At 41.5% G+C, this 25,680-nt stretch overlaps 1 protein-coding gene across 6 annotated transcripts in view; it reads left to right on the forward strand.

Annotated features, from left to right (window-relative positions):
- The window catches only part of MEF2A (myocyte enhancer factor 2A), a 161,423-nt gene that overhangs the window by 121,158 nt on the left and 14,585 nt on the right, over window positions 1-25,680 (forward strand). For 4 of the 6 annotated variants that reach the window (XM_084641480.1, XM_084641475.1, XM_084641477.1 and 1 more), the window contains 3 exons: window positions 6,625-6,684; window positions 18,817-19,007; window positions 20,726-20,749. In XM_084641480.1, the coding sequence (XP_084497606.1) occupies window positions 6,625-6,684; window positions 18,817-19,007; window positions 20,726-20,749 (275 nt within the window). The remainder of the gene's footprint in view (window positions 1-6,624; window positions 6,685-18,816; window positions 19,008-20,725; window positions 20,750-25,680) is intronic. The other 2 variants (XM_084641478.1, XM_084641479.1) reach the window with 1 other exon arrangement.

Below are 25,680 nucleotides of genomic sequence, written 5' to 3' on the forward strand. Positions count from 1 at the left end.
AGCCGCCAGAGACCTTATTGAAATGACAGCTTCACAGCCCGAAGCTCTGAGAGACGAAGCTCTGAGAGACAAACCTCCAGTACCGATAAGTCCGGTACTGTCTAGAGATAAACCGACCATGATGCGGTGCTCACAGTTCCCAGCTCAACACCATCCGCGGCACTGCTTGCAGTTGCTATCGCCATGGCACCACTCTCCGGCACCATGCTCAGTCAGAGTATCTCCGGCACTGACAAGATGCTCCCCCTCTCTGGCACCGAGGGTGGACTGGCACCTATCCGGGGCACCAAGAGACAACCAGCACCAATCACTGGCACCAAGTCAGCACCAATATACGGCACTGACATCATGTCCTCGATCGCCGGCACTGGATACCTACCGATCTACAACACCAGACTCCGGGCACCAGTCTTCTACGAGGTCGACCCGGCACCGGTCTCCCGGCTCAGGGGCTCGGCTCCACTTTGGTCATCACGTTCAGGGTCCACTTCCTCGGACTCTGGTGACTCATACTACTCCAGGTACAATCAGCATAGGTCTCACAGGCGGCATAGGGAGGCGCAGCCAACCTAGCAGGCTCCTGCACAATGGCCCTTTTGGACTCGCAGGACTTATCATCAGGCCCAGGGCTCCCTTTCAAGGGCTTCACGGTCGGTTGTCTCAGCGCACCGACCACCCCACTCTGCTAGGGATCCGAGGCCACCCAGTCCCAGCCACCCCGTCGGCCTCAGGCCGCTGTCAAGGCTACTCCAGCATAGGACCAGCCACAGGCTCAGGCTACAGCCGCCTCGGCTATGGCCACCACAGAGGCAGACATTGTCCAAGAGGGGGTCAGGGAGCCGGAGGTACAGGAGGAACCATTACCTCCTCCGGCCACCCCATCCTCATCCCCTGACGAGGCAGTGGCAGGAGCCTCAGCTTCGGGCCCTCCGCCAAATTGACCATAGGACACATCAGGACCTTCTGAGGCGGATTGCCCGCAACATGGGAATGCAAGCGGAGGAGGTGATCAGGCTGAGGACCCCATGGTGGACATTCTTACTCCCAAAGGTCCACCACGGGTAGCTCTGCCATTGATCAAGACAGTTCAGACCAACATCAGGAATCTGTGGCAGACAGCAGCCTCAATTCCACCAACCGCCAGGGGTGTGGAACGAAAATACTTCGTCCCTTCCAAGGGCTATGAATATCTGTTTTTGCACCTGCAGCCATGATGTCGAGTAGTCTCAGCGGTCAACGAGAGAGCATCAGGGACAGCCAAATCTAAGGAGGCAAAAAGGATGGACCTTTCTGGGTAGAAAGGTCTATGCCATCAGGGTCCTCCAGCTGAGGATAGCTAACCAGCAAACTATCCTCAGCAGGTACAACTTTAACTCATGGGCCTCCATGTTGAAGTTCAAAGAGCTAATCCCTCCAGACTCTAGGTCTGAGTCCTCCGCTATTGTCGAGGAAGGGAAAGCAATGGCACAAACCTCGCTGCAGGCATCCCTAGACTCTGCGGACTTGGCCCGCCCATACCCTCTCCTCAGGCATAGCCATGAGGAGGTCATCATGGCTTCAGGCGTCCGGACTACCCCTGGAGTTACAACAAACCCTACAGGACGTCCTCTTTGAGGGTGCGGGGCTGTTCTCCGAACAGACAGACTCCAAACTGCATAGTTTGAAAGATTCCAGGGCAATAATGAACTCATTGGGAATGCACACGCCGACAACCCAAAGCAAGCACTTCAAGCCCCAACTGGAACAATAGCATCCATATCCTCCTCAGCTGAGGCAAGATTTCTATAGGCGAAGGGGCAGGAATGGCGGACGTAAGCCTTCCAACCCCCCCCTCAAGGCAAGGCCAAGGCCAGTCCAAACCTCCATCTGGATCTAAGCAGGCCTTTTGAAGGGACGTCTGAGGATGGCACACTTGCCTATCCACTGGATTCTTACCTGTGCTTTCTGAATGGTCTGTCCCACTTCTGCCGTGCGTGGTCCCAAATAACATCAGACCACTGGGTCCTTCACACGGTAGAAGTGGAATATTCTCTCCAATTCTGCCCCTTCCCTGCCTCCCACCCCCCTTTCCCATCCCTCTTCAGGGACCCTTCTCACAAGCAACTCCTTATCCAGGAGGTGCAGGCAATCCTCGCTATGGGAGCAGCAGAGGAGGTTCCTCAGGAGCTAAGGGGCAAGGGATTCTACTCCCGCTATTTCCTAATCCCCAAGGCAAAGGTGGTCTCCGACCCATCCTAGATCTGCAAGGCCTCAACAAGTTCATGGTGAAGGTGAAGTTCCGCATGGTCTCCCTGAGCACTACTATGCCTTCCCTGGATCTGGGAGACTGGTACACCGCCCTGAACATGAAAGATGCGAACTTTCACACAGCCATTCGGCCTGTGCACATATGTTTTCTCCAGTTTGTGGTCAACCACAAACACTATCTGTTCACGGTCCTCCCATTTGGTCTGTCTACAGCCCCCCAAGTATTCACCAAGTGCATGTCAGTCATAGCAGCCTTCCTCCAGAGGAGGCAGGTGCAGGTTTACCCATACCTGGGCAACTGGCTGCTCAGGGGCCATACCAGGGAGCAGGTAGAGTCTCATGTATGATTGGTCAGATCCACGTTCGAGAGATTGGGACTCCTCCTCAATGTGATTAAGTCAACCTTATCACCGACCAAATGAATAGAATTAATTGGAGCGGTGCTGGATTCGGTACAGGCAAGGGCGTTCCTGCCAGAGATCCGTTTCCAGACATAATTCAGAGCCTTAGGTGGTATTCGACCACTACCGCAAAGAGATGTCTGAGTCTCCTTGGACATGGGGTAGGGCATGCCAGAACGAAGCTCAGACCCCTTCAAGTGTGGCTCACCCAGATATACCGCCCAGGGCGTGACAGGCTGGACTCGGTAGTTACGGGGTGCCACGACACATACTCGAGCCCCTACATTTGTGGCTCAACCCTCAGATGGTATGCGAGGGTGTCCCCTTCAACAGCTCACCGCCCTACTTGTCCCAACTAACGGACGCATCAGATCTGGGTTGGGGGGCACATCTAGGAGATCTCTGAACACAGGGCCTGTGGTCGCAGGATGAGCTTTCCCTTCATAACAATATCAGGGAGCTCAGAGCAGTGCGACTGGCATGCCAAACTTTCCAGTCCTGCCTGCAAGGCCAAAGCATGGCAGTGATGATGGACAACACCACTGCTATGTTCTACATCAACAAACAGGGTGGAGCCTGTTCCACCCCCCATGTCGAGAAACCCTCCAAGTAGGGGTGTTCTGCATAGCCCACTCCGTTCACCTGGAGGCGTCCTATCTCCAAGGAGCACAGAACGAGCTAGCGGGTCGTTCTGCAACCACGAATGGTCCGTCCATCCAGGTGTTCTTCATCCAATTTTCCAAAAGTAGGGATTTCCCCAGGATTCGCCACCTGGAGCAACAGGAAGTGCCCAGTGTTCTACTTCTTCCAGAAACACAGCCTGGGTTCAACTACGGATGCGTTTCTGCTACCCTAGGAGACCGCCTCATGTACGCCTTCTCACAGGTCCCACTCATACACAAGGTGCTGCTCAAGATCCACAGAGACAAAGCGGAGGTGGCTCTACTGGCCCCAGCCTGGCCCATCAACACTGGTATACCGCGCCTCTGGAGCTGTCAGTGGACACCCCAGTTGTGTTACCACTCTGCCCCCCTCTGATCACGCAGGACCACGGCCGCCTCCACCACCCAGCCCTCCACCTTACAGCTTGGAAGCTTTATGGTTAAGCCCCATGGAGCTCTTATTCTTGAAGCTGGTAAGGGAGGTTCTACTCGGCAGCAGGAAACCATCCACCAGGGCTACTTATCTAGCCAAGTGGAAGAGATTCACTTGCTGGTGTGCCCAGCAACACACACCTCCACTCTAGGCGTCTATAACACTCATCCTGGACTACCTTCTGCGTCTCAAACTGCAGGGTCTAGCTGCGGCATCCGTCAAGGTGCATCTTGCTGCTATCTCAGCCTTCCACCTGGGAGCATCTGGACTCTCTGTCTTCGCCAACCCCTTGATAGGACGTTTCCTCAAGGGCTTGGCACACCTATATCCACAGATTAGACAACCCGTTACCTCATGGGACCTTCACCTCATCCTCTCCAGGCTCATGGGGCCCCCTTTTGAACCACTGGTGACTTGCTCCCTGCTCTATTTGTCGTGGAAGGTAGCCTTCCTGGTTGCCATCACGTAAGCCAGGTGGGTGTCCGAATTAAAGGCTCTGACCTCTTGCCGCACTACACGGTCTTTCACAAGGACAAGGTGCAGCTTGGGCCTCACCCAGCCTTCCTTCCCAAAGTAGTGTCACAATTCCACACTGGTCAAGACATTTTTCTACCCGTCTTCTATCCTAAGCCTCACACCAGTTACCCAAGAGCAGAGGCTGCACTCACTGGATGTTCAGAGAGCACTAACATTCTACATCGAGCACATGAAACTGTTCAGGAAGTCAAACCAACTGTTCGTGGCGGTAGCAGACCAGATGAAAGGACTCCCGGTCTCATCTCAAAGAATATCTTCCTGGATCACTTCCTGCATCTGCACATGTTATGAATTAGCCAGTGTCCCATCCCCAACTCTCATGGCACATTCCACAAGGGCACAAGCCTCAGCTGTGTTCCTGGCCCAGGTCCTAAGACCAGAGATCTGCAGGGCAGCAATTTGGTCATCGGTGCATATGTTTACCTTTCACTATGCTATCCCCCAACACTCCAGAGATGATGCAGCATTCGACAGGGCAGTGCTTCAATCAGCTATTCCTTAACTCTGACCCCACTTGAGGGGTAGAGCTTGGGAGTCACCTGATTGGAATCAACGTGAACAAGTACTTGAAGAAGAAAAAATGGTTACTCCTTCGGGTAACTGTTGTTCTTCGAGATATCTTGTTCACGTCCATTCCAATACTCATCCTCCTTCCCCTCTGTCGGAGCAGACAGCAAGAAGGAACTGAAGGGGGGTCGGGTTGGCAGGATCATATATTGAGCGCCATGATGGTGCCACTCCAGGGGGCTCACAGCCGACCCGAAGGGAGCTGCTAAGGGAAAACTTTTTGATGACCGTGCACACAGCGCGCCCACACCTGATTGGAATGGATGTGAACAACACATCTCGAAGAACAACAGTTACGAGAAGGTGAGTAACTGTTTGTTTTTTTTGTCCCCAGTACATTCCAAAAACCTTTTTGGAAATTTTGTCTTTTGCTGTAGTATTTTCTCAACAGATGACTGGGTAGCTAAAGTTCCCCATTACTACAACATCTTGTGTTTTGGATATTTCTATTAATTGTTTTAGAAATGTCCAGTCCATCTCCTCTTCCTGGTTTGGTGGTCTACAATAGACCCCTCACCATGACATCACCTCTATTTTTAACATTATTTTATTTTTACCCAGAGACTCTCAACTGGTCTGTCTCCCGCCTCCTTCTGGACCTCAGAACAACTGTATATATCCTTTATGTAAAATGCAACCCATCCTACCTTTTCCCCCGCCTGTCTTTTCTGAACAAGCTATACTTCTATATACAAATATTCCAGTCATGAAATTTAGCCCACAAAGTCTCTGTGATGCTAGTTAAATCAGAATTTAGCTTATGTACTAACACTTCCAGTTCTTCCTGTTTGTTCCCCATACTCCTTGCATTTGTGCGCAGACATCTAAAATGTTGGTCAGATTTCCCCCACTGATTTCCTTTTCTTGCTCCTTTGACCCTATTGTAATTGTCCATGCCTCCCCCAACTCGGTTAAGGTCACCTATTTTTATACTTACCTGTGGACTTTTGTCACTTGCCCCCATTGAACCTAGTTTAAAGCCCTTTTCGCTATGTTGGCAAGTCGATACACGAAGATGCTCTTCTCCTTCTTGGTCAGGTTGACCCCATCTCTTCCTAGCAGAGCTTTTTCCTGGAACAGCATCCCATGGTTGAAGAAGCCAAAGTCCTCTTGCAGACGCCATCTGCACAGCTGTGCATTCATCTCCAGGATGTCCCCCTGCCTGGGCCCTTACCCTCAACTGGGAGGATGGACGAGAACACACACTGCACCCCGACTCCTTCTCCCTCACTCCTAGAGCCCTATAGTCACTGTTGATCTGCTCAGGGTCAGACCTGGCAGTATCATTAGTGCCCACATGGATGAGCAGTATAGGGTAGTGATCAGAAGGATGTATGAGCATCTGCAACTTTCTGTGGCATCTCAGAGGAGGGCTCCAGCCAGGCAGCACACCTCACGGGACATCATGTCAGATCGGCAAATGGATGCCTGTATTCCCTCAGAACTGAGTCCCCGTCCACCATCACAATAGATCTCCTCTTCTTGGGTGCAGTGGCAGTGAGCTTCCGGTGAATGGTGGCTCCTCCTCAGCCATTAGTATCTGCTCTTTACCTCCTGTTGCCAGTACAGCATGCCAGTTCTTGACCTCTATGGATAGGGGACCCAGGGTGGAGCACTTTCTGCGAACCGAGGTGGTCAGCAGCCAATTCTCCCATCTCCTCTTGTGTTGCTGCTTATGGTTATGAAATGTTTTAATACGATACAGTACATTACATTAGTACAGTACATGTACTAATGAAAATTGATCAGCTTTATCTTTGATTTCGTTAATTGTTAGGTGGTATTTTGGGTGCGGCAGATCTCTCAGTGCCAAATGGAGCTGGTACCAGTCCAGTGGGTAAGTAGAGTACCACGGTTTATTTGAACTTTGTGCATTCACTTATGAGTGATTTCTGATTCGGACTAGTTTAAAAAAAAAAAGTATGAGTGTCTTTGCATCAAAACAGAAGTAAGCTGATGGTTTGATCGGTCGTCTTTCCTCTCTCTATATAAAAAAACACTTGCCTTTTCAGCCTGTAAATTGCATTTTTCACTTTACTGTATTGTGAACTGCATGTTTAACTTCCTTTATTTTCCCATTCCAGGTAATTACTAGTATTTCCATGAGTTTCACAGTAGTATTTGCTGCTTTTGCTTTAATGTGTCTCCCCCCCGCACCCCTTCCCTTCAAGATCTTGCACTGTAACCATAAATATTTTGCTGAGCATAAATTCTCATGGAACTTAAGGAGCCCATCAGCCTAGCTTCAGTACCTGGAAAGATACTGGAACAAATTATTAAACAGTTTGTAAGCATCTAGAGGATAATAAGGTGATCCATAGTAGCCAACATGGATTTGTCAAAAATAAATCACGCTAAACCCACCTAATTTCCTTCTTTGACAGAGTAACTGGCCGGTTGGATGGGGGAAAGCAGTAGATATGGTTACAGCTTGACTTTGTATGGCTATTGACACAGTCCCATGTGACATTCTCATAAGCAAACTAGATCTAGATTAAATTACTATAAGGTGGGGAAATGATGGTTGAAGAAACATGCTCAGAGTAGTTATCAATGGTTTGCTGTCAAACTGGGAGGACATATCAAATGGGGTACCACAGTGGTCAGTTCCAGTGCTGTTTAATATTTTCATTAATGTCTTGGATGAAGGAGCAGAGAGTACACTTCTGTAAAATTTGCAGATAACACCAAGCTGGGAGGGGTTGAAAGGACAGGATTAGAATTCAAAATGATCTTAATAAATTAGAAAATTGGTCTGAAATCAATTACAATGTTATTCGCAAAAAGAAAAGGAGTACTAGTGGCACCTTAGAGACTAACCAATTTATTTGAGCATAAGCTCACGAAAGCTTATGCTCAAATTAATTGGTTAGTCTCTAAGGTGCCACTAGTACTCCTTTTCTTTTTGCGAATACAGACTAACGCGGCTGCTACTCTGAAACCTACAATGATATTCTATAAAGACATGCAAAGTATTTTATCTTTCATAAATAAAAACTAGGGAATAACTGGTGAGGTAGTGGTACAGCAGGAAAAAATGTGGGGATAATAGTGGATCAAAAATTGAATTAATCGACAGTGTGATGCTGTTGCAAAAAGGGTAAGTGTCATTCTGGGATGTATTAACAGGAGTGCTGTATGTAAGACATGGGAGGTAATTGTTCCACTGTACTTGGTTCTGGTGAGGCCTCCGCTGGAATACTGTGTCCAGTTTTGGGCACCAGTTTAAGACGTGGACAAATGGGTGAGAGTCCGGAGGAGGACAACAAAAATTATTAGGAATTTTAAAAACCTGCCCTATGAGGAAAACTTAAAAAAGCTGGGCATGTTTAATCTTGAGGGAAAAAAGACCCAGGGGGGAAATAATCTTCAATATGTTTTAAGGGCTGTTATAAAAGGGATGGCAATCAGTTGTTCGCCATATCCACAGAGGGTGAGACAAGAAGTAATCAGCTTAACTTTGCAGCAAGAAAGATTTAGATTAGATATTAGGAAAAACTTTCTAGCTATAAAGATAGTAAAATACAGAGACGCGTTACTTCAGGAGGTTGTGGAATCCCTGTTATTGGTGAGTTTTAAGAACAGATTAGACAAATATCTATAAGGGATGGTCTAGATATACTTAATTCTGCGTCAGCACAGTGGGATGGACTAGACTAGATGACCTCTTGAGTTCCCTTTCAGCCCTACATTTTTATGATTCTATGGAGCTCCTTTAAACCAGGGTGCCCCAAATTAGTAATATTTAACAACAAATACTGTAGTGATGTTCTACATTCCTAAGAGTTTCTTACTTGCATAAAATATAACACAGTCTTCAGATTTATGCAGTAATGGCATGGAGACATCCAGGTTCCATTCTATCATATTCCAGGAAGGCAACATAAATACCAATCATCTGGCTCCCTGGTGTTTCTTTCGTCTCAAGATATTGATTTGGTGGCTGAGGACCAATTTGGGAATATACTTGGTCAGCCTCAGAATGAGAACATAGCAAGAGTTATCAATCAGGGAAACTACTGGAGATACTCACATAAGTAATGGCCAAATAATAATCTGGCAACTGGGAAAAATCTTCCGAGATAAAAATCAGAGCTTAAGATGTTTATAAATGAGTAGTGCTTAAATTAGTAGGGTAAAAGTGCTGGTTTGCCTCTCCACTCTGCCTCCACCTTGGGCCACATGCAACAAATGTTTCCTTCACACAGAAGCACAAGAAATTCTCTGATAAAAGAAACCTTTTAATTTAGGGGGTAAATGAAGAGCAAGGTCATCATTAAACACGGTGGGATCCCAGATGGTGATTTCTTGTGTGTTTCAGAGATCAGCTTATTAAGAAAAGGACCTGCTTATAAACAGTCCTATGTTATTAGGACTAGATTCAGTCCTTTTTTCCAAAATTAGGCCCCAAGTTTCTGAGCTTCATTCATGCACTCAGCAAAAAGCAGTGTAGCATAGCTATGCTACACTAAGAGCCATATCGTATTATAGGTACCACTTCTTCAGTGTTATAGATACTACAGATGTGAATTAGAAATTGCCCTTAAGCAAAAGCAGTATACTACGTTAAAGTATTGCATATACCCACATCAACTTCATGAACATTCTTAATAACTTAGTGTTTTCTGATTTGATCCTACAGTAAACATTTTAGGAGCTGGTGTATGGTAACAAATTATAGTGGTCATCATCTTTACTTTCCAGAATATATCCCCCCACTACTCAGAAGTTTTTCACTCAAATGACAGTTGAAACTACATGATGACTGTACAACTCTTGTGTTTGTTATTTGCAAAATATATCTCCAGTTGGCAGTTAGCAGACTGTGTACATTAACTGCAAACTAATTCATACAGTGTAAAATGTGTTGGTGACCCAATTCCAGTGCTTGTGATCGCTAGAAACTGCAAGCCTTTTCTTCTGATGGGAAAAGAACAAAATGTCACCAGATGCCATGGTGAAGGTTAAAAGAAATTAAAAGAAAAATGAGGTGCAGTTCACATTTGCTGTGCAAATCTGGCAGATGTTTGAGATGACCAAGCACTTGTCCTGTGTTTAATATGGTTCCAATGTAAATCTAATAGTGGTGTGTCAGTAAAATGAAGGAAGTACATGGAAAACTAGGAGCCATACTTGAGGCCAAATAAAGCATTAAAATTTGCTGTAGAGAAAAGCCAGGTTTTGAAAGGGTTTCTCTGCTTCACTCTTAGGCTGATAGCATTCAGATTTGAAAGCTGTCAGAAAAATAAAAAGAAAAGGAGTACTTGTGGCACCTTAGAGACTAACCAATTCATTTGAGCATAAGCTTTCGTGAGCTACAGCTCACTTCATCGGATGCATACTGTGGAAAGTGTAGAAGATCTTTTTATATACATACAAAGCATGAAAAAATACCTTCTCCCACCCCACTCTCCTGCTGGTAATAGCTTATCTAAAGTGACCACTCTCCTTACAATGTGTATGATAATCAAGGTGGGCCATTTCCAGCACAAATCCACGGTTTAACAAGAACGTCTGGGCGGGGGGGGGGGGGGGGTAGGAAAAAACAAGGGGAAATAGGTTACCTTGCATAATGACTTAACCACTCCCAGTCTCTATTCAAGCCTAAGTTAATTGTATCCAATTTGCAAATGAATTCCAATTCAACAGTTTCTCGCTGGAGTCTGGATTTGTGCTGGAAATGGCCCACCTTAATTATCATACACATTGTAAGGAGAGTGGTCACTTTAGATAAGCTATTACCAGCAGGAGAGTGGGTTTTTGTGTGTGTGTGTGGGGGGGTGAGAAAACCTGGATTTGTGCTGGAAATGGCCCAACTTGATTATCATACACATTGTAAGGAGAGTGATCACTTTAGATAAGCTATTACCAGCAGGAGAGTGGGGTGGGAGGAGGTATTTTTTCATGCTTTGTATGTATATAAAAAGATCTTCTACACTTTCCACAGTATGCATCCGATGAAGTGAGTTGTAGCTCACGAAAGCTTATGCTCAAATAAATTGGTTAGTCTCTAAGGTGCCACAAGTACTCCTTTTCTTTTTGCGAATACAGACTAACACGGCTGTTAACTCAGAGAAATAAAAGTAATAAGTGTTTTTTAATTTTGTTGCAGCTTTCTGAATAATGGGTTTTTGTCTCTCCCAGAAGTTTCATTTAAATATCAAATGGTTCTGAAAGTTCTGCCTCTCATCTTAGCATACAGCTGTAACACCAAGATTTTAAAAAATGGGAGTTGCTGGGTAGTCAGTACTCTTGAAAATCAGGTCTCTTATTTAAGTGTTCAGCTTTACTAAGAAGCACAAGTCCCCTTGACTTTCAAAGCCAATGGGACTTATTTCCTTAAGTTACTTAGGCAATTCTGAAAATCCCATCATTATTTTTGAAAGTTTTGTCTTTAAAGGTGCAAGTCCTTTCTAAACAATTTTCTCATACACTTCCATTAATGGCAGAGGTTTGTCTTAATGGTATGATTAGAGCTATACTTTCTCTAATCACCAGTGGTTAAGTGTCAATGACAATACAAAGTATATTTATTTCCACTTTGAGCTGTCCTAATACCACAATTCCACAAATGAAGGAAAGCATACACTTCTTTAAAACAGTGAAATACACGTCTAGATATTTCCCTCGTGATGAGAGCTGAAATTTGTACTGCTCCTATGACTACAGTTTCAATTTGCCATCTCGGCAGTGTTTTTCTTCAAGAGGCTAAGAAGTGGTGGGGTGTGTGTGTGTATCTGTTTTAATTACTTTCACTACCTTACTGGAATTATCTTTATTTGAAATAGCCACACTGATGACATTGACAAGTGCTGATTTTAGTAATTTTTCTTGTTTTTGATACTCAAATTTTTCTCCCAGAATATTTTTTACTTATATAAAAATATTGAAATATCTTTTTCCTACAGCACTATTTTTGGTTAGTTGATTTAATGTGGATATTTTTAAAATTCACTTATGTAGATTTTTGGTGATGGACCATGATATGTCATATTTGTTTGAGGTATAAAAATATGTACATAATTATCTTTTCTCTTTCTTAATCTTATATTGTTTTGCGGATTGCCTATGATTAACTTTTCCAAACCATATACAACAAGTCCGTTTCTCTGAAGCCAAACCACAGTAAAAGATTAATGACATCAAAGACTATAATTTATGTTTAGAGTAGTAATCAGAACACAGAGTACTTTCCAGCCACGTGTGTTCATTGTTTCAGCTGATGTGATTTATATAGTGAAATATGAGCCTCACTTTTCAAAATGAATCTTTCCCAATGCTTGGATCTTGTAGGACAATATATGAGATTAGTCTGTATTAAGTTTCTGAAGGAATTGGTGTACACCGTTGTTGAATAGGAATTTTGAGAATTTAGTCTTAGTACAGCAAGTACCTCAAAATTAAAACCTGTTTCCTGTCCAAAAAAGCATGCAGGGTGTCACGGTTCCTCCCCCACTCTGAACTCTAGGGTACAGATGTGGGGACCTGCATGAAAAACCTCCTAAGCTTATCTTTACCAGCTTAGGTCAAAACTTCCCCAAGGTACAAAATATTACATCCGTTATCCTTGGACTGGCCGCTACCACCACCAAACTAATACTGGTTACTGGGGAAGAGCTGTTTGGACGCGTCCTTCCCCCCAAAATACTTCCCAAAACCTTGCACCCCACTTCCTGGACAAGGTTTGGTAAAAAGCCTCACCAATTTGCCTAGGTGACTACAGACCCAGACCCTTGGATCTTAAGAACAATGAACAATCCTCCCAACACTTGCACCCCCCCTTTCCTGGGAAATGTTGGATAAAAAGCCTCACCAATTTGCATAGGTGACCACAGACCCAAACCCTTGGATCTGAGAACAATGAAAAAGCATTCAGTGTTTTACAAGAAGACTTTTAATAAAAAATAGAAGTAAATAGAAATAAAGAAATCCCCCCTGTAAAATCAGGATGGTAGATATCTTACAGGGTAATTAGATTCAAAAACATAGAGAACCCCTCTAGGCAAAACCTTAAGTTACAAAAAAGATACAGACAGAAATAGTTATTCTATTCAGCACAATTCTTTTCTCAGCCATTTAAAGAAATCATAATCTAACACATACCTAGCTAGATTACTTACTAAAGGTTCTAAGACTCCATTCCTGTTCTGTCCCTGGCCAAGACGACTACAGACAGACCCAGACCCTTTGTTTCTCTCCCTCCTCCCAGCTTTTGAAAGTATCTTGTCTCCTCATTGGTCATTTTGGTCAGGTGCCAGCGAGGTTACCTTTAGCTTCTTAACCCTTTACAGGTGAGAGGAGCTTTCCCCTGGCCAGGAGGGATTTCAAAGGGGTTTACCCTTCCCTTTATATTTATGACACAGGGTAACATGCATTGGTAGTAATGGTCTGTTACTTTTGCAGTATTTTGAAAGTACTATAGTAGTCTGAGTTGAGATAAATGAAAATTTAATAAAACTGCCCCAGCAGAAATAAATTATAGTAGCTCTACATCTTTTTTTCCCCTATTTTCATTTTTTAACCTCATCATCCATTCAAATACAGTAATTTATTTTTTAAAAGGTCTGTTGTGGATGGGAAGGAAACAATGCAGTTTTCCTGATACAATATAATAAATGGAACATACAGGGTTACTAAAGCTTCAGTCTGGCAAACTGCCAGACAGTTACATCATCCTGTAATCATTATCTGTTTCTGGCTCCTAATCTTCTGCTAAATATTGCTTTTAGCTCCCCTCTCACTCCTTACTTATAATTTGATTTTCTTGGGTTACATCGTAATATATATAAAGAGCAGCTTTTTGAATTCTTAATAACAAAATAATATGTTTTTGCCTAAATTAAATATACGGAATACCTATTCTAAAATACTTTTGCAGCTCTGATACAGGATCTTTAACTAATGTCACTTTTGCGCTCTTTACATGCTATTTATAACAAGCACATAAAACATTTTATCAGAGGAGTCTGTTTGATACAGACAGATCAATGCATGTATTACATGTGATGGTATTCTGTTGCTTTCTTTCTACCTAAACAAAACAATCTACTAAACATTTTTATGTTTTGCATATAAAATGGCACAGTGTACTGGCAGGAAAAATGCTTTGAATCCGTCTACCTCACTGCTGGGTGAGGTACTCCACAGAGAACGCAGTGGTGAGGGGTTTGTTGTTTTTTGACAGCACCATTAGAAGCATGAAATCTTTTTTAAAGGAGTGGCAGAATCTTGTAATAAGGGCTACAGGAAATGACTGTATTGGGTGTGGAAGAAGAAACAACAGTCCAGATTTAACACATGAGCCACCAAAATAGTTGAAAACAGAGTGCAGGAAATGGCCTCATAAAATAGGCTAAACTATACTATACACTAAAAGGAAAATGGATGAATAATACAAAAGCCCATTGTTTACAGTGATAGTGTTGATCACTCTAAATAGAGATTCAAAAGGATCACAAAAATCTGAAGCATATCAAATGTTAAATTGAAAATACTAATGCCTGATAAAACACTGCTATTTAATATATAATAAACACAAGCTACAATATAACAAGGAGCTGTTTGAATGTGTAGTATGCTGATATAATTATGTGCAAGTAAAATGGTCTGAGACACAAAGGTAGTATTTATAGTTCCATGTACCTTTAAAAGGGTACTGTCATGTCAAAATCACACTGTTGTCAAATATTTTTTCTTCAGCATTCACCCTTTAGAAGACTAAAATTGAATCTGTTTAATTGTACTCCCAATTAATCTGTTATTACTGTGTGAATTTTCTCTTTCATGCACACATGGCACAAACAGATTAAATTTGCACCGTCCCCTGTATTATGAGTCCATCTCTTAACCACTAGGCAAAACACAAAGCAATCCTGTGACTCATCTGCTGCTGCTGTTTTAACCACTAGCTGGAGTCAAGAACCACAACCCCTTTTCATTCCTGCACTAGTGTTCTGCCTGTTAGCGTGCCACACCTCTAATCACCCTCCCTCCTTCACTGGGTTATGCTAGGTTTGCATAAATTCTGGTAGAATGTATGGAATTGGTCCCCGGTATACCTTCTGCTCATCTATGTCAACTTCAACCATTGGGCACTCTGTATGTTTTCTGATAGTCATAGATTTTGTGCCACAGAAAAATGAAATCAGTCAATTGGTTTGAGGGGGCACACAGAGGTAGTTTACACTTAATATATTTTTTGATTGCAGAGGTATGTATTTGTATAAATATTATACATATTTGATTTTATCCTTGTTCCTCCACTCTTTGTATATGTCTTATTCTTAGACCCAGTTCCTGCAGGTTTCAGAGTAACAGCCGTGTTAGTCTGTATTCACAAAAAGAAAAGGAGTACTTCTGGCACCTTAGAGACTAACCAGTTTATTTGAGCATAAGCTTTCGTGAGCTACAGCTCACTTCATCGGATGCATACTGTGGAAAGTGTAGAAGCTCTTTTTATATACATACAAAGCATGAAAAAATACCTCCTCCCACCCCACTCTCCTGCTGGTAATAGCTTATCTAAAGTGATCACTCTCCTTACAATGTGTATGATAATCAAGGTGGGCCATTTCCAGCACAAATCCAGGGTTTAACAAGAACGTTGGGGGGGGGGGGGGTTAAGGAAAAAACAAGGGGAAATAGGTTACCTTGCATAATGACTTAACCACTCCCAGTCTCTATTCAAGCCTAAGTTAATTGTATCCAATTTGCAAATGAATTCCAATTCCTGCAGCCACTCTGTGTGGACAGATCCCAAAACCATTGCAGAGCCCCATTGAAGTCATTGGGATTCTGTGTAGGTGCAAAGATCCACTTGCTTGAAGCATTTGCAGAGTTGGGACCTGGGATTGTAAACTCTTTAGAGAAGGCCCATGACTTAATTTGTTTGTACAACACCTAGCACAGTGGGGCTCTGATTTTGATTGGGACCTTGAGTGCCATTATAATATAAATGTTAAATAATGTCTCTGTTCATGTCCGACTCTGGAAACTGAAGTGCTTTTTCCCACTTACTCTAAATGTGAATTAGTTTTACATCATCTATGTATTCAGAGATATGACTGAGTGTGTATATAGCATAAAATATAGATGCATGCTTTGTGTGTGTACATACATGTCTATAATGCTTCTATATATGTGTGTCTTTTGATTCATAAATATCAGGTCTTGTCAGTGAGTTTTAATGTTACCAGACTGCATGTTTCCTAATTTCAAGCATGCTTAAAATTTTCACCACGACTCCATTTCTTGTTTTCTTTTAAGGACCTTACTTACTTAGCCATGGTTACTTCTCACGTAAGCATCAGGATTGCAGCCCACATGTTCTTCACATTCGCAGTGTCTGCCATTTCCTGCTTCCTGCCAGTGCCCCATACCAGTTAAAGCAACCATCAGCCAGCCGCTCCCTGTAGTAATTTCACATACAAACTCTGTTTGGATTCAGCTCACTCAGACCTTGCAACAACCATAACAATCCATCCCTGTTTAACTACAAAAAACCCTTCTCCATTCTTCCCCAAGCAACCAACCCTATAGCCATATCCGATTTCAGACGCTCTCCTCACTTCCAACAGAACCCTCCACCAGCTTCACCCAATATCTACTACAAATCTATAGATATACCTAACAAATTGTCCTACCCTTCCAAAAACCACCCTAATTTCCACAGTTTCTGTTTCACCACCCCAGCTGTTCTTGCAGGAGAAGCCTAGAAATGGCCTTGTTAACCTAGGGGAGAAAAAAGACAGTTTTCCCTCCCTGGTGGAGCGGTACTATAGTGGCTTTTCTTCCTGTGGGAAGAGACCATCAGACTTTTCTCACTGTCCCCCACAACCTTTGTGGAAAGATGGTTGAATATTAAATTATTTTTGATTATTGAGCTAAAAAAGGTGTTTTTTTTTTCATTTCAGTTTGTTTGTAGCCAAACAATTGATTTTTTTTCCATTTTATTCCTCAAAAACCATTTTTTAAAAATGTTTGGTGGAAATCTTTTCTATTTTTTAAGTGGTGTTTAGCTGAAAAATCTATTTTTTTCCCATAGCCATTTTGTGAGAGGAGTCCCCTGGACCCTCTGTAGGCTTGGGGTACATGAGAAATGTAAGAGGCTGTACAGTTCCAGTCAGAGACTTTTGGCACAGTAAGAAATCCACCAAAAAGGTGAGAGGGCCACAGTTTGTGGGTTCACTGCTCATTGATGCAAGTGTCTGGATGGTTTCTGTGTTTGGATTTCCAAATTCCAGTGATATTGTATTTATTTTATTTAAAAATAATTTTGTAAAGTTTCACACACCCCTTTTTGAAAAAAAGGTTACCAATAAGGTATCTTATTAAGATTATATCAATTTTAAGGACTTTTGGTTATTTGATTACCATTCATATATAAGAGCCTGTTGTTTTTCCACTGTTAAAAATAAATAAAATTGCTAGCATACGGCATAAGTTTACTGTATAATGCATCACTGTCAATCGCTTAGACATTGTGTCATGCTGTCCTGTTAATACACTTCATTGTTCTTCATAGTCATTTGGAGTTTTGCTTAAGAGAAAGGAATGTGAAACTGTCAATTTTTTTTATTTTAAACACCTTTAAATTAACATGTACTTACTGTAATAAAATGGAATTGGGCACAGGGGCCTATTCAAATTAGAATGATAGTATAATATTCATGCCAGTAAGGTGGTACAGGCTATTAAAAGAAAATTTCGCACACAGTAAACTTTTTGGTAATAGACCTGCCACTGAATGGTGACTATAAAGAGCACTTTCAGAACTGGAATGTTAGTATAAACATAATTTATTATTAATTGTATTTATTTATACATATACTGGTTTTATAGTGTGAACCACACAGTTCACTTCCCCTGTTGTAAATTTCTCTCATTTTCAGCTTAATATATTTTTTCATTAATGGCTGAATAAAATCTGTGTTTTCTGAGGACCATTGCTATAAATTTGGCAACATTGTTTGGATGAAGTCTTCAAAAAGGTTGCCTGAAGAGTATATTGCAGTTGGCTAGTTTGTTGATGAATGTTATAGGAAAACAATTAGAAATGCTTCTGCAGTTAGTTGTCTCAAAATTTGGTATTCCTTGTTTCACTGACTTGTTTGAATGTAACTTAAGGTCTGAATCCTTTGTGATACTGATCACTCTCCATTCTCATTGACCTCAGTGGGAACAGTCAGCACCCCATAGGCAATGACCTGTACACAGCCTAGTGGTGACTAGCGTGTGTGGGAAGAGGCTGAGGTGGATGTTAAGGAAATGGACTTGTTTCAAGTTTCTCCTCATCTTCCTTGTTTGGAGAAATACTGTATAAAAGTACTTATAAGATTCATACCATCTTACCAGAAAGTATTCTCTGCTAAAATAATGTATTTTCAAAGGTCAAGAGCAAATTGGAAAAATGTAGAGCTACAATTTAAAGGTTTGTTAATTGAGATACTGAAAATGTCTTTTATGCAGTGTAAGGTCCACTTGTTTATTTTTACAAAAGAATCTTAAAAGATTTTGTAGGCTGTTTTTAAAAATTTTTTATAAGCAACAGCACATTGTAATTCATGTTCTGACTGTGGGGCGTGTGGGTGGGGTGTGTGTGTGAAGGACCATTTGTTAGATACTGTTTTGTTGCTACAGCAGCCTAGAGGAACTTCAAAGGATAAATTAACAAACAGATGGCTTTAACACACTTCCCTGACAGCGTGCACTCCTCAGCGTTTAAGCTGCCACAACACACCCTGAGGTGACACCAGCATTACATATTGATCTTTTGGTGAAAGATACTTTGCTTTTTCTGTTCTACACTGTAGGATGTAGCGTAATTATTCATAAAAGGGTTAGACTCTTGTGAAATATTTGCAACTGAAACTTTTGTCTAAAAATAATGTGGAATTTGTACATTTGCACTATGGATTTACACTGCTTGTGCTCAGTCTTAAGGTGCATTTCTTTATATTTCCTACTTTAGGAAATGGATTTATTAACTCTCGAGCGTCACCAAGCCTGCTAGGAACCACTGGTGGTGGGAATGGATTGGGCAAAGTTATGCCTACAAAGTCTCCGCCTCCACCCGGAGGAGGTAATCTTGGAATGAACAATCGCAAACCAGACCTTCGTGTTGTCATCCCACCTTCCAGCAAGGGCATGATGCCTCCATTGGTAAGTTGGGCCATTCATTCTATAGTATACTATGTACAGTATGCCCAAGGGGTGAAAAAAGAGTGCTGCTGAAAGCAAAACTATAATATGTGTTAATTTGCACTCACACAAATGATCTCATATAACACCCTAGGCATTATGGAGATGGCACCTTAGAAACACCCCTATCGTAGGAGACTTGACTGATAAAAGAACACAACTCAAGTGCAGATTGCCATCTTGGACAGTATTAGCAAAAAAAAAGTGGGAGAAGATATGCTTACTCACGTTGGATTAATAAATACAGAATAATGAGCTGATCTACATTGGGTTATTTACATTGCCATATTGAAGACTTTGGTTTGGTTTCGTGTCCTGATTGCAATCTTCCTGGGTTGCTAGGACTGAGGGTTTTAGTGGTTTGGTTTCTAAGGGGCGAGGGAAGAGTTTATTGTACCACTCAGCAAGGGCAACTTTTGCTGATTATTGAGCTGTGTTGGGGTGCCTCGATGTCGAGTTCTGTCCGGTTCTCCCAGGTTGTAGTATTGGTGAGTTGTGACGTTTCTCAGAAAAAATGATTATGTGGGAGGAACCTTCATTTGGTTTGGTGTGTTAGTACAATAGCCATTCACTCCCCATATTTGGAGTTAAAATCTTGAACGAGGACACAAGGAAGAATGAATGGTGGTCTAATCATTTGTACATCTCACAAAACAACTGTGCATTTCAGCACATCAGCAATGTTTGTTCATCCTACCTCTAGATATAGCAGAGGGTATTGCAGGTCAGACCTGAGGTTGGAAGAGAGCTTCTACTTCAACCTTGTGTGGCTGAAGTCATTGATATTAGTCTCTATCTTTTTATGTGCAAACTCATAAGCATTTAAGTACATCTATTCAGTTTATGAATCCTCCCCTATATGGAAGTAGCCAAAAGGAGCATAGGATGTAAACAGTATAAGCATTCTTTATACAATATTTACTTATTTATTTTTAAGATTCCACAAATGTTGACATTTGCTATTGATGGTAGAGCTAAATCACACAAAATCAATGTAAGTAGCCAGAGTCCTAATTAAAGAAGTTCTTTAACACCTTTATTAAAATGTTTGAGGTTTTTCTAAAAATGTACAAATTATAGAGCACATTTATGAAGAAATATATTGCTATTTCTTAATGTGAAACTTGTGCTTTAAATTATTTTGAAAAATAAATACGGGGGGAAATATTTTAAAAGGCAATTTTAATGTTCTCTCCTTAAATTATCGCTCTCTGTCTGGTGGAGAGGGGAGAGAAGTAAAGAATAGAGATGCACAGATGTCATGGTGATTGGTGGACTAAAAATACATGCCTCTGCAGTTGACTTTCATCTGATCAGTTCAACCATAATAGAACCAATGTGCACCTGTGTCCATATATGATGTCTGTGAATACTTGTGCCCTTGCTAGTTCAGCCAATGCTAATTTTCAGATCATCTGTAAACAACCTTTTGTTGTTGTGAACACAACTTTTGCCACAGTATTTATTCCTGCATCAAAACATTTTTATTAATTGACCGAATGTGTATATAGTAAGTATATAATCTCATACTTTGTAACTTTGTTTACATAATCGCATGATAAATTCAAAATATTAACAAACCAATAAATAAATCCTGAAGCACAAACATGATCTATTTTATTTTTGAAAGCAATGCTTTTCTGAGTAACTTTATTATCCCTCTTGTTTGCTGAATACAGTCGGAGGAGGATGAATTGGAGTTGGTGAGTTTGGGTTCCTGCTTGATGAGTGAAGAAAGCTTAAGCCATACAACATGGTCTCAGTTATACCAATGTTCCCTTTGTGGCAGAGAAATGTACTTGTTTTATCCAAATAAAAAAACCCACAAAAATTGCAGAGTGCAAATACAGCCAAAGTCTAGCATTCTCCATTTGTAAATTTATGTTTTTATGAAACAGTTTTTTCGTTTTTCTTAGAGGGAACATTGGAACAGAGCCTTACTCAGTAACTGTCCATGCACACAGAGTACTTGTTCTGATGGGGTAGAGTGTTAAATGCCTTATATAGTCCCCAAAATTATTGAAATATTTTTAGAAAATTACTTCACTCCTGAAGTTCCTCAAATTGTAACACAAGCTGTGTGTTACTTCTCCTTCTTTCACGGAGATTATTACATCATTGCTAGTGAGGTCACCTTTTTACAGAGTTGGATTTATTTCATGCTTTATGAGATGATCAAACCACAAAGCGGGGTTCCCTGTTTACCACAAGGAATATGGAATTGCAAACTAATTATTTTACCTTTTTCAACTGGAAAGATGTTCTGTATTTGAAAGGAAATTGCTGTTTTTCAGAAAACATGATATCTTTCGATGTTCACTGTGGAAAATAAATATAAGACTAAAAATAGGTTGACTCATGAGAGTTCTAGATTATTTTTCACAGCAATATGCAAATGTTTGAGGTGTTATAGCACAACAGTAATTGCAGAAAAATGCTGCATCAGAGTACAATTGTAGATCAGCTTCAAGATATTTATACACCTATGCTTTGATTTATTTGCACATGGACTTGTTGCTAATATGAGGCTCTAATTGCATGAAAGCATGAAAATTTCAGTAGTTTCTTTATATTTTAAGTTGGTGAATGCATGCTATTGGATGATATTTTACCTATATTGTTTTCCTAAATTTGAGCGAGTTGGAAAAAATTACTTTTGAAAATTAATACTTGAAGCTATCCAAAAATGGTGGTGGTTACAGGAAGAGTTTAAATGTTATTCTAATTAACAGCTATTTCATTTGTTTATTTTTTCTCAGTATTGTAGAAAAGCATCTGTTTTTCAATACAAAGAAATATGGGATTTAATTTAATCCATAAAATAGTTAACCAGGTCATTATGTACATATCAGTGATTGTAAGGCTTACTCAAAATCACTTTCATTATAGACGTGTTTATGTTCTTTAACTGTCAAAATTGCCATGTTCTTCTAATATAAATTATTTGGAATCTAGATATAGTACTTTGGAATATGAATAATGTAGGATGAGCTTGCCCTCTAGTGGTTATAAAAATGCAATGTGCCTATATAAACCTACTCAATGGACTGAAAAAAGCAAAATCTTTCTCAAACAAGACACTTTAAATTAGCAAATAAAGCACCCTGAGAATGCTATTTTATTCATTATATGGATTAATATGTGTTCTGAAATACAGTTTCATATCCTAGCAGTAAACATTAAATTCTACATGACCAGAATTGAACAGATTTACTAGATGGAAGGCAGAAGGGGTTGAGACCCTAGTTTATAGACTAATATAAATATATCACTCTCCTTCCATTATCTTGATCAAATTATCCCCATCAAAAAATAAGGTTCTGAAAATTTTTATGACCATCTGTAAACCTTGGAATCCATAACTCAGACAAAAAGTAAAATTTGTCAGCCATCTAATATTTCCAAATCACACATCCAAACCAAGTGTCCAGGTATAAATTGCCTCTGAAAATAGCCCCAAATACCCCCCCCTCCCGATTCCCCGGGGATATCCTTGGAACCTGTGTAGTTTCCTAGTAGATGTCTCTAACTTTTCCATTATGTGGTAGTCCCAACTTTACAGGCTGTTATCCAAGAAACCTCTGGGAAAAGGCCTATTTCCTAAAGACACAGAAATCTGGTCTAATAACATATCTTCATAAAAGATAAACCCAGTCTCTCACTGTAACACAGTGGGATTTTCAAAATGTAAGCGATTTACAAACACAAATCTCAGTGAAAATAAATGGGTTTTCCCTCAAGTCACTTAAGTGCTTTTGAAAATTCCACCCTGAACCTACAGTATGCCCCTGCTTAACACAGACACCAACATAATCTCTAGAGTAGTAGTTACTAGACTCTTAATCAAGTTCTCTATAAGATTCAGACAAAATAGGCATTCTTGGAGAGAAGTCTAGCTTTGCACAATATAAAATATTCCTCGTACATCAATTAAACTTATTTGAACAAAGTTGTTCCTACAATCAATGGAGGAAGAAAAGATTTTTGGAACAGGAGACAAGTTTGATCCTTCTTACTGGGCTGGCAAAATGCTATGCCAGCAATGATTTCATACATTGAGTATCCACTATTATATAACCTGTACATTCAGTCTCCAGCATCACTACTAATGGTATAATTTCATCTTTGAATGCCACCTTTTCTTTATCTTTTTAACATCGCACTAGAACCCCTGAGTTTGATCAGATACTGTAAATTCTGAAGCGTTAACATAATGCACTTGGACTCTAAGCTTTCCCTGTGTTTTTGTGCTTAAAGTAGTAGAAGAATACAGTACATTTAAAATGGTAGCTATAGCATTCCTTGTACTCTTTTTAAACTGTCAAGCTACAATTACCAGATTGGTAGGCCTCAGATCAGCCCTCATGGTTTTGATTTGCAGAGTTGCATAAACACAAGCACTGTCTGTATGTTCCATTCTTGTGAGAACAAAAATCATGTGTATTTCTATAAGGTGTGTTCTCTGGTTTCTTCTCTACTCTGTTCTTGAGAGAAGCAGGGATAGTGAAATACCAATATGCCACCCTTGATCAGAAGAAAACAAAGAGGGGGTGGTGGTTTTGTTGTTGGCGGGTGCTTCAGCTAAGAAGTTGTGAAGCTGCTGTTTTGGGAGCAAATAAATATATATAATTTTTAAGTCTGGGAGTATTACTTTACTTTTCTTTTTAAAAAAGCTAAAACTTAGGTCTGTTAATCTTAAACATTCCATTTAAAATTGGGTACCAGATGGCAAGGAGAATGATGTTCAAATTCCTTAGGAAAAGTTAGGAATAAATCTTCTTTTAAAAGAAAAACAACAACATGGCCTATTCCTGTCACATCCAGTCTGTGTTGACTTGGCTGTTTTGAAAAAAATTAAGGCTTCCTTGGTAAAGAATACGGCATGCCAGTGATGGAGTGGCCTTGTTTTCTAAAAGGCATCCATCACAATGTTTAAGTAAAGTCTTTTGTAGCAAATGTTTAGTAGAATCATAGAATATCAGGGTTTGAAGGGACCTCAGGAGGTCATCTGGTCCAACCCCCTGCTCAAAGCAGGACCGATCCCCAATTAAATCATCCCAGCCAGGGCTTTGTCAAGCCTGACCTTAAAAACTTCTAAGGAAGGAGATTCTACCACCTCCCTAGGTAACACATTCCAGTGTTTCACCACCCTCCTAGTGAAAATTTTTTTCCTAATATCCAACCTAAATCTCCCCCACTGCAACTTGAGACCATTACTCCTTGTTCTGTCATCTGCTACCACTGAGAACAGTCTAGAGCCATCCTCTTTGGAACCCCCTTTCAGGTAGTTGAAAGCAGCTATCAAATCCCCCACTCATTCTTCTCTTCCGTAGACTAAACATCCCCAGTTCTCTCAGCCTCTTCTCATAACTCATGTGTTCCAGTCCCCTAATCATTTTTGTTGCCCTCCGCTGGACTCTTTCCAATTTTTCCACATCCTTCTTGTAGTGTGGGGCCCAAAACTGGACACAGTACTCCAGATGAGGCCTCACCAGTGTCTAATAGAGGGGAACGATCACGTCCCTCGATCTGCTGGCAATGCCCCTACTTATAAATCCCAAAATGCCATTGGCCTTCTTGCCAACAAGGGCACACTGTTGACTCATATCCAACTTCTCATCCACTGTAACCCCTCAGTCCTTTTCTGCAGAACTGCTGCCTAGCCATTCGGTCCCTAGTCTGTAGTGGTGCATGGGATTCTTCCGTCCTAAGTGCAGGACTCTGCACTTGCCCTTGTTGAATCTCAACAGATTTCTTTTGGCCCAATCCTCCAATTTGTCTAGGTCCCTCTGTATCCTATCCCTACCCTCCAGCATATGTACCTCTCCTCCCAGTTTAGTGTCATCTGCAAACTTGCTGAGGGTGTAATCCACACCATCCTCCAGATCATTTATGAAGATATTGAACAAAACCGGCCCGAGGACCAACACTTGGGACACTCCACTTGATACCGGCTGCCAACTAGACATGGAGCCATTGATCACTACCCGTTGAGCCTGACAATCTAGCCAGCTTTCTATCCACCTTATAGTCCATTCATCCAGCCCATACTACTTTAACTTGCTGGCAAGAATACTGTGGGAGACAGTGTCAAAAGCTTTGCTAAAGTCAAGGAACAAGGAATGTCCACTGCTTTCCCTTCATCCACAGAACCACTTATCTCGTCTTAGAAGGCAATTAGATTAGTCAGGCATGACTTGCCCTTGGTGAATCCATGCTGACTATTCCTGATCACTTTCCTCTCCTCTAAGTGCTTCAGAATGGATTCCTTGAGGACCTGCTCCATGATTTTTCCAGGGACTGAGGTGAGGCTGTAGTTCCCAGGATCCTCCTTCTTCCCTTTTTTAAAGATGGGCACTACATTAGCCTTTTTCCAGTCGTCCGGGGCTTCCCCTGATCGCCATGAGTTTTCAAAGATAATGGCCAATGGCTCTGCAATCACATCCGCCAACTCCTTTAGCACTCTCGGATGCAACGCATCCGGCCCCATGGACTTGTGCACATCCAGCTTTTCTAAATAGTCCCGAACCGCTTCTTTCTCTACAGCGGGCTGGTCACCTCCTCCCCATGCTGTGCTGCCCAGTGCAGTAGTCTGGGAGCTGACCTTGTTCGTGAAGACAGAGGCAAAAAAAGC

Source organism: Lepidochelys olivacea, assembly GCF_965140295.1.
Source record: "Lepidochelys olivacea isolate rLepOli2 genome assembly, chromosome: 10".
NCBI classification, from domain to species: Eukaryota; Metazoa; Chordata; order Testudines; family Cheloniidae; genus Lepidochelys; species Lepidochelys olivacea.